Here is a 12,318-nt window from a genome sequence, read left to right on the forward strand (position 1 = left end):
CCCCCAAAAAAAACAAAAACTGTACGTGATAGTTTCCCTTCATACGGCTCGAATCATTCTCAGATGCTATCGGGGCATCCTTTCCTTGTTTGTTGGGTTGGTTCACGCGCGCGCAAACGAGCACTGGTCACAACTGCAGGGAACTATGACCAATAGAGTCAGACACTTAGCTACATCCGCACGCAAAAGGAATTTTGTTCTGGTTGAGGCTTTCTTTCCTTTATTAGTAAAGGGGGCGCGGGACGTTCGCGGAGTCCGTACCACCACAGGAGTGGTCGTTCTTGGGCGGATCCCGCTCCTAAACATAAGGGATAGGGGAAGGTGGCCGGGCCTATCATATCAAAAGGGTTGTAAAAAGAGAACCCGGCCACCTATTTCATTCGACGTTCCGCCCGCCCGATTCGCAGGATTGGACTGCTTTTTGATAACAAGAAGGCGGCGAGCTGATCTGCTTTGATCAAGGAAAAAGCCCAGTCAGCCACCAACTCGGTGCAGGTCACGTGACCTACAGCTCGGCCTTCGCTTTTTGAGACTTCCTCTTCCCACATCTCTATGTGCCCGCAGCACTTCCATATGGAGAAAGATAGGCTTACCATGTTCCATCAATAGCACCTAACCTATGCCGATTTTTGCGGACTGTGCTCCACCCCGGTGAACTCATGCGGTTCCGACGTGCCCAGAGGCCAGAGGCGAATCCGTTCACGGTCCGTAGGACCAACACCATTCGAAGGTGGGTGGCCCGCCCCGCCTAGAACAGTCATGTTTGACTGGGCTTACACACATTCGCTCACTTACGCTGTCCCCCCTCAGCTCACCCTAGCCCCGGGCCTTTTGCTCTTCTAACGTAAGCTCCAAGGCTTCACACCAAGTCTTCGCTGACAGAATATGCATGCTTAAGTAGGGTCAGGCAGAACCGTTGTTGCCTGATGGGAACTCCCCCCATATTGCTATCAATGTCTTCATGTCGCACGACCTCTTAACATTACACCACTGAATCCCCAATCCTTTGCTTGCTGTGCAGTGACAGTACCAATATCCACTAATCGTTGTTTCCAGATACGGTTGCCGGTTGACATCTCTTCTAATTCGTCGATACGAGAAGCAAATTGTTGTGTGAAGGAATCAATATCTCGACATAAGCCAAGAGGCAGATCTTGTGCCACTCCACCTGGTCGTATGAAACTGGCATGCATCCTGGCTCCCGAGACTCTTTCATAGAATTCCAACAATTTCTCCCGCTCCTCAAAAGCCCACAGGAACGGAGTTGATGCTCCCACATCCATAGCATGAGTAGTTAAAGCAAGTGAATGATTTGAAATTCGAGTTATTTCACGGAATAACACTCGTATATATTGAGCTCGTAATGGTACCTCGCAATTCAAAAGTCTCTCTACGGCTGAAGAATGAGCGTGTTCTTGGGCCATCGTAGAAACATAGATAGGGTCGACGACGGAACGAAGAACTCACCCTAGATACAGCTTTTTCGTACACGTTCACTTGCATCACATACACAAGTGCTCTCTGAACCGTGCAATAAGGTCACCCATAACACGGCTCTCCCACTTGAGTTACCTTAGCCCCAGGCAGGCCATGCTATTCAATGATATTGGAAAAATGGCAGCGTAACAACTAGTATTGAAAGCTGGTCGCCTTTTTAGGGAGGGAAAGCCTTTCAATAGGAGCCCCCCTCTTTGCGACCTCATCACTTCAAAGCGCAAACCAATTTCTTTCTTAGTCACCGGGCGAAGCGCACCTCTGGTACTTTGCTTATAGCTTTTTTAGGTTATGCAATAGACGGGAGGCTTAGCTCTGGATCCCCCCTCCCTGCTTGCAGAAATGAATGGATCAGAAGGGGGCTGGGTTCTATTTCCGGGCCGGGCGGGAGGTGAAGGCCATAAGATTGCCCTCCCGGTAAGGAAGAGAGGAAAAGGGTGCTGTCATCTATCTCGACCTGTTTCCCGAGGCGTAGAAAATCCAGACCGGCTCAGAGAATCACTGGCGCTATTTAGCCCTTCGTTTGCCATTCGAAGGACTACCTCTGCCTTCCCTTTTTGTAACATAACCAGGCGCCCCCCTTTTCAATCACTAAGAAAAAAAAGACCAATCAAAGCCCTATCTAAGTAAAGCTTCGTCTGTTATTTTTCCGGCCCCAGGGGAGTTTACTCAACCCATTCCCCAGTCTTCCGCACTGCTCAAGTAAGTGTGCGTGTGCGACTCCGTATGAGGACCTCCTTCCCTTCTGCCCACTCTCCGTTCACACGGTTCTCAAAGCAGAGGAGGCTGGTTGGGCAGCTGGTACCACGAGCCCTCTGTCCCACACATCTATCCAGAAGCAAGTGTAGTTCACCGGTTCCACCGAATGCTCCTATCTCTCGGCAAAGATCGTGTGAGTGTGCAGTTATGCTTCGGATGCTTCGCCATAGAATAGATCGACCCAGTTCCCGTTCTTTTCCGGTGCACTCGCTTTATATCTCCGACACACTAGGCTAGGAAGGACGCGGTGGGAAGGAAGCAGCCCTAGCCTCTGTCCGGCCGATCATTCCGCTGGCATCTTGCATTCACGCCTCCGTTTGACTGCCACTCGGGGATGGAGTTGTAGATACGTTAGTCTTAGCGGATCGTTGGCTCCGCCTGTTATCTCCTTCTACGACATGCTGTTGTCGTCGCCATATTCCTTATGTAACTAAGTCATCTCTGCCTCGCTGCGGGTCAGCACTCCGAAAGAAACGGAGGACTTCATTCAGTGAGTCCGCGATCGCCCTCTAAACGATCAGAATAAGGTAAAGCTTGAAGATAAGTTTTGTACTCTATTAATTTCTCAGTCCCTCTAGTCGGGTGGGCGCCGGCCGGTCTTTCGACCAGATCCCCCTAAAAACCGTACGTGCGGGTCTCCCCGCATGCGGCTCACGCCATTCGAGGTGGCCCGGCCCAGCATTCATTCGCAAATCCTGTAGTGAAATTGAGACTGCTCGACCTCGGAAGCTAATTCGCGTGTAGGCAGCGCTGTCTGTCGTACCGTTGACTCTATCTATTCATTGAATTCACTTTCATTTTTTTTTTTATAGGCTCGCTCCCTCTTTTTCCAAGAATTAATGCACTTCCCTTCGGAGGGCCTTCTCTAATCTAATAGGGGAAAATCCTTCCATTTCCGTCAAATGACCCGGCCCCCAGGCTCTTCCACCGTCCGGGCTCCCTTTCCTACCTATGCTATGCTCCCCCGGCACAGGCCTACCACGCTTCGCGCCTGCGGCGTTTTCGCCGGACGGTCTTTGCCAGTAGTGCCATCCTCCCCGCTGGCTGTATGGGCGGGTTTTCCCTCGCTGCTGCGTTCTGTTAGGCTATGGATTACAGGAACAAATGTAGTTGAATGAGACAGCAGGCGGGTTACACGTTCCGCTGTGCCGAGATGTGAGGTGCAGGTGGTGATGATCACCCCGGGGTATGCGCTAGCGCCCTTGACAGGCACTCCAGGACCCGCCAACGCTCATGAAAACCCGGGTCGGCCATTTGTCTAAGGGCCTCCATTCATCTGACCGGAGGTGTGGATAACGAGGCCACCTTCACAACCCTCTCCCTTCTGTCCTTATGTTGTAGTAAGGTAGGGCGGTTCGCTTGAGTTGCTCAACCGCCCTTAGCCCGGTGCTCATGACGCGCTACGGGACCTTCACCGTGCCGGGGGACCAAGCAGGGCATAGCTAGCGGCATAGGAGCCGACTCGGCGTCAGCGGCTTCGTGCCGCACTGGAGTAATCCAATATGCGGTTCCGCACGTTCCACCACTTCTCCGTTCATTTCCAATACTGATCGTGAAACACCATGAGCAGCTGGATGTTGAGGTCCGAAATTCGAAGTGAAATTTTGGAATTGCCCGTTCCTAGTCGTCATGGGAAAAAAGGAAGAAATAAGAAAGAGATTATTCCCTAAGAGCTTGTCCTGTACCAGAAATGCATCTCCTTGCGTGCGAGATACTTCTATGCCAGCCGTTATTCCCGGCTCTGTTATGAAAGAAAGCGGCGGACTCATCTTACATCCCTAATGAGGGATTTTAGGGGATTAGGGCTCTCCTTTATCTCCTCCACCCATCCCCTTCTTCTATGTGAGGGGGGGCTTACTTAGTGCTTGTGCTAAGGCGCGGGTTGATCTCTCGGCCCTTCCCTCGCTTCTTGACTGGCTTGAAGAACTTGGACCCTTGATTCATTCAAGCCTTCAATCTCAAGCAAGCTTTGTTGAATCCCGGTCTCCGCCTGTTGAATCCTTCTCTCAACTTCTGATAGCTCATACATAACGGAAGACAACTCGTCCCTTCCGCCAGGTGGCACGTTCAGGTCAAAAGACGGTTGCTTCGAAGAGCTGGCACCGCTTCCACCCTCCTCTCCCCCTGGAGCCATCATCTTAGCCAGCTCGGGATCCAAAATAGTCAAAACTACAGCTATAACCAGCCCTCCACCACACCACCCGAGCCTACTAAAAAGAAAGTGGAGAGATTTGGTGAGAAGGATGGATTGGAGTTTGACAAGAAAGAGATTGAAATCCATACCAATCAATAGAAATGAAAAATAGAGTAAAAAAAGGGGGAAAAAAAATGAAACATTGAAACACGTCTTTCCTTAGTCATGGGTACTCCCCACACCCCAATTTTCAAAGATTTTACATCTTCACGATCAAGCAAGTATTTAATCATACCATTGCTTGTTCGTATAAAATAGACCAAAAATCCTAAGATAAAAAGAACACTCCAATCAGATATACCTTGCATCATCATTCACTGAGAAACATTGATTCCCTCCAGACAGAAAGTTCATGTAGGAGTCTTAGTTGAAGCATCGACTTGAATCTCTTCAATGTCAGCAACTTACTGATTGATTGACCCATTCTAGAGAAAGTGCTTTCGGGTATACTTTCTTTAAGGAATGTGGTTCTTGCTCATAGCCCCCAAGACCATGAGGGAGCCCCCTTTTTTTTACATTTACAAAGGGATTCAGACAGGGAAGGCTGTTAAGCATGCAGACTGATTCTCTTTTCTTACGTGAATTAGATACTACTTCTTTCTTTAGAAAAAGTTTTTTCTTCTCTTCTGAAGCCTATAGTCATGACTATAGGCAAGAAAGAATTGAACCTAAGGCCTGCCCCCGAAACATTCGGAAGAAATGCTGCTTTAGATCCCGCCCAGATCAGATCAAGGGCGGTCCATTTTTTTTCTTTCTAAAAGAGCGAAAGTTTACGGGTGGATGGGTGCTCTTTAGGTGTTTACTACCTCACATCAAGGTGACAGGATTCGAACCTATGGCCCTCTGTACCCAAAACAGATGCGCTGACCAGACTGCGCTACACCTCGTCTCACCCCCTCCGCATATAGATCCACCCGATCGATGAAGACTCGAACCGAACTCGCCCATCCTTTTGGGCACAGGGACGCGAGAACCAATCCGAGTAATCAACCGCTTTTTTTAGAAAATCTGCCTCCAGCAAGCCACCCCAACCCTACCGCCAAAAAGCCGTATAGTGCAGGAGCGCTCACATTTTGGCTTCCTCTTTCATTCACTTTCATTTTTGAAAATCCGGCTCGCTCCCGGCTACCTGTCCTTTGGACCCAAAGCCCGCTTAGAAGTGGATTCGAACCACTGACACAAGGATTTTCAGTCCTTTGCTCTAACCAGCTGAGCTACCTGAACCACTTTCCTAAAGTCTGTTTTCTTCATCGAATAGCGCCCTACCTTACTTACCACTTTACTAGTTAGGGAAAAGCCCTTTACTAATAACAAGAAAGGGCTTTTTTCGCTTGTTTAGTATTGCAAGCTTTCGAGCAGCTCTTTCAACTGCCGCCTAATCCCCTCTCCCAACATGCTCAAGAACCGAGAGCCGCCCAGGCCTTCAAGAAACGGGGGAGCTTGCTTCTAAAAAGAAGATAGGCCACAACGCGCAACGGGCTCCCCGCTCCTAGTAACTAAGTAGTGCTATTCTGTCCTCCGGGGGACTCCACCAACACCAAGAGGTTAGGTTCTTTCTCTCACGTAATTTCGCCCGCCCGTTCCACTTCCGTGCCGGAGGAAATGGGATTCGAACCCATGATACAATCTTCTTGTATGTAGATTTAGCAAACCAATGCCTTAAGCCACTCAGCCAGACCTCCAATTGATCGGAATTTGATGTGCGGTTGGTTGCCCAAAGGGCTATCTGATCCGATCAACTGCGTAAGCCGTAGCGCGCTAGCGCGCGTACTCTTCCTCTATCTATGAGCGAGACTCCATCAAAATCTGCCACTCGTTGGGCGACGCCCTCTTTTCTATGAAGACCGACCCCACCACTGAATGATGAACTTTTCCAGTCTTCGCCAATGCAAAGGCGACCTGGAGAGAACACAGAGTAAAGCCCTTACCCGCCTGAATGGAATTCATATCTCCTTCGTCTGGTCGAGAAGGGAGAAAGCCCGGGGAACTGGCTCACAGAAGAAGGGGACTCTTCTAAACCATTAAGGAGAAGTCCATTTTCGTCATGATCGATCCACGTCCTACCATAGTGCCCGGAGACCCTGGCTTGCTTAGCTTACAAAGCTAGCTTACTAACGCGAAGGCCTTTAGGGGCTTGCTTAGTACTTGTGCTAAGGAGCAAGTCTCAGCTTCACGCATGACTAACATACCAAAAGGCTTAAACTAGAAGAGAAGGTACGAAGTCACTCTGCGCATAGCTATGAGGTACCAGAACGGAGGTCGGAAAAAGGCATAAACTTTAACTAGCAGAAAGAGTACATCCATGTACGTAGTCACTCATATAGCTATATGAGGAGTGAGGATAGGATCTCCTGCCTGTCTGCAGGCCCGGATACAAGATCCAACATCACATACACTCTTTATTGACTAGAAAGGGGAAGCGCTATGAATCAGTACGTGAACGATGCCCCGTAGCCTTCTCCTATGGGTCATTCCAGGTATTCTGGTTAAGTAAGTTAAGTCGAAAACGCGTTCTCGATGGAGCAACTTGCTCATTTCATCGATTTCCCACTCCTAAGGGAGGCCGGCTAAACGAAAGAAAAAGAACCTCCTAACCTACAGAAGAGTCCAGTCTATCAAAAAAGATTCCATATATTACATTTTTTTTCTCACGTCTTCTATTAGAATCTTTGCGTTCAATCACAGATCCTGGCATAAGATCCCATTCCCGCGAAAAGGCGGGATGAGAACCCAGGTCCTAGGCCAAAAGACTTTACCAGCTAGACTAGTGGAGCTGCACTCATAATGCCTGAACCCCTTTAGGTGAAAATGAAAAGGCCCGCCCATCAACTTCTGTAATGGAAGCTTCGGCCACTTCCTGGTTAATAGCCTACGGCTAGCTTGTCCCTCTCTTTTTAAGAAGTGTTTTGACACCCCTATCTTTCTTGCTTTTCCGATAGCCTTTAGTATAGGAGCATCTCTAGTGGTCCCGCCTAACTCTTCGTTATCTGTCCGAATACCTATAACTATCTTCCTCTGTTCCACGAATAAGTTAAGGGACTTGGAGTACCCGCCGGAATGAGCTTCCCTCCTTTCTTCTTTCTTTATACTTAAGTATGCCCTGAAGACAGAATGAACGGATCGAAGACCTATTCTGATCTCAAAATTCACCTATCCCTGCCTTATTCAACTCAGAACTCAAAACAGGTCTTTTGCTTCCTACGCTCTCCTTCAACTAAGAGTGATAGGAAGTGATGCCTAGCTCGACCGAAAGCTAAGGGTAAGAGTGGAGTCGTAGAAGCGAGAGGAAAGTTGTCTCTCGACTCTAGGGAGAGGATAGAGAGTTCCATGCCGTAATATTGTAAGGAAGGAAGAAGGGGATTGGTGTCTTCCTCGATCCGCTACTCTCCCAACCAGGGTGGGTAGCTACGTACCTTCCCGCTTTGATGATTCCAGGAGCGTCAAGCCACTGTACCGATAGGTGCAGGAGCGTAGCGGTTTGGTTTGCTTAGGTAGTGTTTCATATATTTCCTTTGTGCGGAGAACTCCCCGAAGGTTCTAAACAATCTTCATCGATCATCCGTTCTGGTTGGTTGTCGTCCATCCACTGTTGGCCTACGGTTTGTGCTCGACCCTCCTTCTCGACCTCCCTTTCGGGTTGATTGGCCTCAACTAGCTGCCCATGGGTGAAAAAAGCCATTAGGGCGGTTGTTTTGATTGTCTTAGATGCCCCGATAACGTACTTGGCCTCCTAACTACTTTATAATAAGTAATAAGGAAAGGCCAATCCCTATCCAATTTCGGGGGACGAGGAACTTCTATTCTTTTTCATTTCGAATGCAGCGGACAGTCAGGAGGTACACTAGCTGGCAGGATTGCTTTTGAATCGAAAGACGTTAAACAACAACAACAAGCACTCAAGCTACAAGAGAAGAGGAAGAGCTACAACTGCTACAACCGAAATGCCGATACACTAAAAGGATTAAGGCATCAGAGAAAAAGAATGATTTGACTCCTCAATTACCAAGTGTGGGTAAGGTCGCCAGGAAAGACCCTCTTTTTTGGGAGATTGTGTAAGCATATGATCTTCAATCCTTACTTGGAAGGAAGACTTCTCTAGTTTTGAACCTATAGAATTAAGCTAGCTATCACTCTTTTCTGCTGCCAATGGATCGAGATGATACCCGACACCAGCATTTAGTTTAGATGAATACTTGAAAAGATGCCCTGAAATCGCACGGTTAGGGCTGCGAACCGACGCTCAGACTCCTTTGATTAGTCGGACTTCTCGCTAAATCTTATGCAAGAAACCCTAGTGTTTTAGAAAACTCTTTCCGCTAGTGGTCTCTCACTTTCATTCCGGATTGAACCACTCGTCGCTCACTCTTCTTTTCAATCCTTTAGGACTTTAAGATATGTCCTGAAAAATCATATTTTTTCCCTTTTCTAAGAATCGTCATGATCTAAGACCCCTTGACTGACTTAACATGCATTCTAGCAGCTTCTGAAATGAAAACCCGATCCATGGAACCATCTTTTCAAAGAAAAGAAAGAGCTTGTTGAACCCGTCCTCAGACAGACCACTGGCACCCAATCTCTTTACTAGATTGGACCACGGGTCGTCACTCCTACATCCAAGATGTGGCACATCCCCCGCGAGAAGGAGGGGAGGTGGTTATTAGGATAACCCAATTTTGGTTCTGGATCAAGGTTTTCCAATGGGTGCTGCCTTGTCATACTGATCTGGAAAGAGTGCTTTTAGGTGGGATGACTAAATGAAATATCAAATGGGCATGATGAATTCCAACAGGCCTCTCATCTCTAAGAGGTTTGTAAGGGTTTGTTCTTAGGATGCCTTGTTGAAAGATATGTGGGAGGAACCACAATACCTTAACCTCTTCCCGGACCGGGACAAGTAAGGCCCTATTCCGTGCAGCTTTGCTTTGGGTGTGAAGTACCGGAATAAAGCTCTTTCGCATTAGGAAGGGACTGGCCATCTCTTTCTGATCCGATGAGTTCGGTCCTTATGATATTAGAGTGTGCTTTAAACCGCAATAATAATCTATTCGCTCCTCGCGGAATGGAAGCCTTGCTTCCTTTTCGGGTGAATCGATTTCAGTATGAAAATCCCCCCCCTTTTTCTCTGGTGAAATGTACGACCTCCAACTGAACCTAGCCCAAAAGAGTGTAAGCGAGGGATTCAAAACCTAGTTGATCACTTATAAAGTAGAAAATCTTATTCTATTTTGATTCCCAACATGCAGAAGTAAAAAACCTATTAACAGAGTGAGATAGAAACTTTTGATGGAACCTGATGATCTTCGAGGCCGAAGGGAGCTAGAGTTGAAGCTGGGGCGGGAACTGTAGGAGCTCCAGCTCGCTGAATAAGCCACCACAATATAGGAAAAAGAAGAAGCTACAGGAGAAGGATGTGTATCAGGTGCGGATACCTGTTTAGAAGGTGAACCAGCAGAGTCAGATGCAACGGGCATGAAGCAGCAAGTGCTGTAGATCTGGTAGAACTTCTTATCGGATATGTTTGGTTAAGTGAGGTGGCGCAACAAGCCGAACCACATGGGTCGAGTAGAAAGCAACCAAATATCCGGACTTCGGAGTCGGAATAAGAATTCAAAAGAGGTTTTAGTTCGCACTTAAAATCCTAAAGAGGCACGAACTTGTCGAGATGTATGGGGTTCCTTTCTTTCATTCACATTGGTGAGGTTGCTTGATTGTAGGGGCCGGGAAAGGGTCTGCCACCACTGACTCAGATTTTTTTGTAATCGATGTAGCTTCGTCGTCTGTCTCGGGATCGGTAGTGTTCCCCCCATCCTTAGTCTTAGCTTAAAGGATGTTGATGTTTCTTTTATTTAAGATACAATCTGTAAGTAAGTTACCAAAACTTTTTTTGTTGTAGCAATACAAAACACCCATGGAAGAGTCAATAGAAATAGAATTGGAATCCCTAGAGAAGAGAGTTCCGAAAGGAGAGGGGAATTTACCTGTTCTGGAATTCACCACTACAAAAATCACATCCGATTTTAGCGGCAACCAAAGCTACTTTTGAACCTTTCTTAAGCTCAGAGCAGAGTAGCTGGAAGTCAAGTAGAAGAATGAGTCTAGCGACCAGGAAGCATAGATAGCAAAGGCGGAGATGGTACTTTAACAGTAAAAGGAGGATCATATGCTTATAAGATGCAATTTGAAATCACGTACTTACCCCGGCCCGAATCCACTAAAAAAATGGGTAATGTTGGCGAATCTTCTTATTATCGTATCGAGTTTCAATTCGACAAGTACCAACAGGCCGAAAAAGACGAAAAAAGGCCTTGCATACTCGAGAAGCGGATTCAATAGCAACCCCTCTTACTGATGATATTCTTGACTTTCCTTGTTAAGGTCCCGCGGTAAAGTAAAAAAAAAGCTAAAAGTAGGCTCGCTATTGCGAGCTATACGAGCTGTTTGCCTTTATACGGCTTCGCTATCGCTCCTATGAAGTGGTGGCCTTCTAGAAGCTTCGCCAGAAGCAAGCAAGATGAGGTCGCTCTCCTCCGCTCGTTCCGTACTTGACTTACGAGCTCGTGTAGTACTCGCCCCTATCTCTAACTCTAAAGGGGCTTATGCACTCCACTCGCTGTCTACTAAACGAGCCTTAGAGCGAGCGAAGCCTTCCATTTAGTGGCTTCCCCCTTATCCCTCACCCTACTCTTTCATTTTCGCTTAAGCTTCCCCTGTTGTTTGTGGGATTAATTGATTGGATACCCGAGAACCATAATCTTTACTAGGAACAGCTTCTACGACGATAGGCGTAAAGGCATGATTAGTTCACAAATCTCACTGCACTGACCATAGTAAACCCCTTCTCGTTGTACCGAAATAGAGATCTGATTTAAACGACCAGGTACAGCATCACATTTGACACCTAAGGAAGGTACAGCCCAACTATGAGGTACATCAGCAGGTGTTACAATAATACGTAGATGAGTTTTGGCTGGTACAACCACTCTATTGTCCACTTCTAATAAACGTGATTGACCAATTCTAGATCATCTTCTGGAATCGTATAACTGTCAAAAGTGAGTGACTGTTCATCGGAACTGTTATAGTCTGAATACTCATAAGTCCGATACCATTGATGTCCAATAGCTTTGATAGTAATGGCTGGATCTACTACTACCTCGTCCATTGAGTATAACAGAGCAAATGATGGTATAGCAATGAACATCGGGATGATACTAGGAAATATGGTCGAAGAATCTCGATAGTAGTTCATAACAATCCTTGCGGATGGTGATAGTAAATCATAAAGCGCGAACAAATCGTGAACGAAAAAAATCAGAATGAAAGAAAAAAATGTATGTAAATCGATATATGTCTCTTGATATAGCGCTGCATCAAATCATCTAACAGGTGCTCCAGAAAAGGGATATTGTTGCTTTCGCCATGTAAAGCTTCGGCCGCACTCAGAACGTCTTGGTCACTCTTGTTAGTCATCAACTCTCCCAATTTATCGTGTATATCAGATTGAAGCTCTACTATACGTTCACTGTCCGGACTGATCCTCATCAATACCATGAGTCTCGTAATTATAATTAGAAGGAGCCGGCTGCTCCACCTCAACATCACTTGCTATGGAAGGTAATGAGGGGACAGATGGAACCGAGTCGGCTGGTAAGGGTGGCAGGTCAGAAGGGACCGATGGAAAATCATTCCACATAGAAGCTGTATCACTCGAAGTTGAGTTAAGACTCTTCTCATCAAATAAAGAGATGCGTCGAACGTTGTTAAACATAGTGATTGATCTAAAATAATTCCCTCCAGACAGACTGAACTCTGAACTCCGTCAAGCCTGTAGGAGTAGTGAAGAACTCTTGTGAAATGTGCTTGGTTGTTGA

At 47.0% G+C, this 12,318-nt stretch overlaps 1 protein-coding gene, 2 non-coding genes and 2 pseudogenes across 3 annotated transcripts in view; 1 reads left to right on the forward strand and 4 right to left on the reverse strand.

Annotated features, from left to right (window-relative positions):
* Positions 1 to 2,533, reverse strand: part of LOC114926182 (NADH dehydrogenase [ubiquinone] iron-sulfur protein 2) — a 5,075-nt gene extending 2,542 nt beyond the window's left edge. The window contains exon 1 of the mRNA XM_072231806.1: positions 962 to 2,533. Within this exon, the coding sequence (XP_072087907.1) occupies positions 962 to 1,424 (463 nt within the window). The 5' untranslated portion in view covers positions 1,425 to 2,533. The remainder of the gene's footprint in view (positions 1 to 961) is intronic.
* Positions 1,841 to 2,779, forward strand: LOC140183380 (uncharacterized; annotated as a pseudogene).
* Positions 2,780 to 5,259: 2,480 nt separating this feature from the next.
* On the reverse strand, positions 5,260 to 5,334 carry TRNAP-UGG (transfer RNA proline (anticodon UGG)). The gene has a single exon. It is a non-coding gene; the product is annotated as a tRNA-Pro (tRNA).
* A 263-nt stretch (positions 5,335 to 5,597) lies between these two features.
* TRNAF-GAA (transfer RNA phenylalanine (anticodon GAA)) lies at positions 5,598 to 5,671 on the reverse strand. The gene has a single exon. It is a non-coding gene; the product is annotated as a tRNA-Phe (tRNA).
* A 5,168-nt stretch (positions 5,672 to 10,839) lies between these two features.
* On the reverse strand, positions 10,840 to 12,215 carry LOC114926189 (cytochrome c oxidase subunit 2-like; annotated as a pseudogene).
* Positions 12,216 to 12,318: the final 103 nt, after the last annotated feature.

Source organism: Arachis hypogaea, unplaced genomic scaffold (assembly GCF_003086295.3).
Source record: "Arachis hypogaea cultivar Tifrunner unplaced genomic scaffold, arahy.Tifrunner.gnm2.J5K5 arahy.Tifrunner.gnm2.scaffold_22, whole genome shotgun sequence".
NCBI classification, from domain to species: Eukaryota; Viridiplantae; Streptophyta; class Magnoliopsida; order Fabales; family Fabaceae; genus Arachis; species Arachis hypogaea.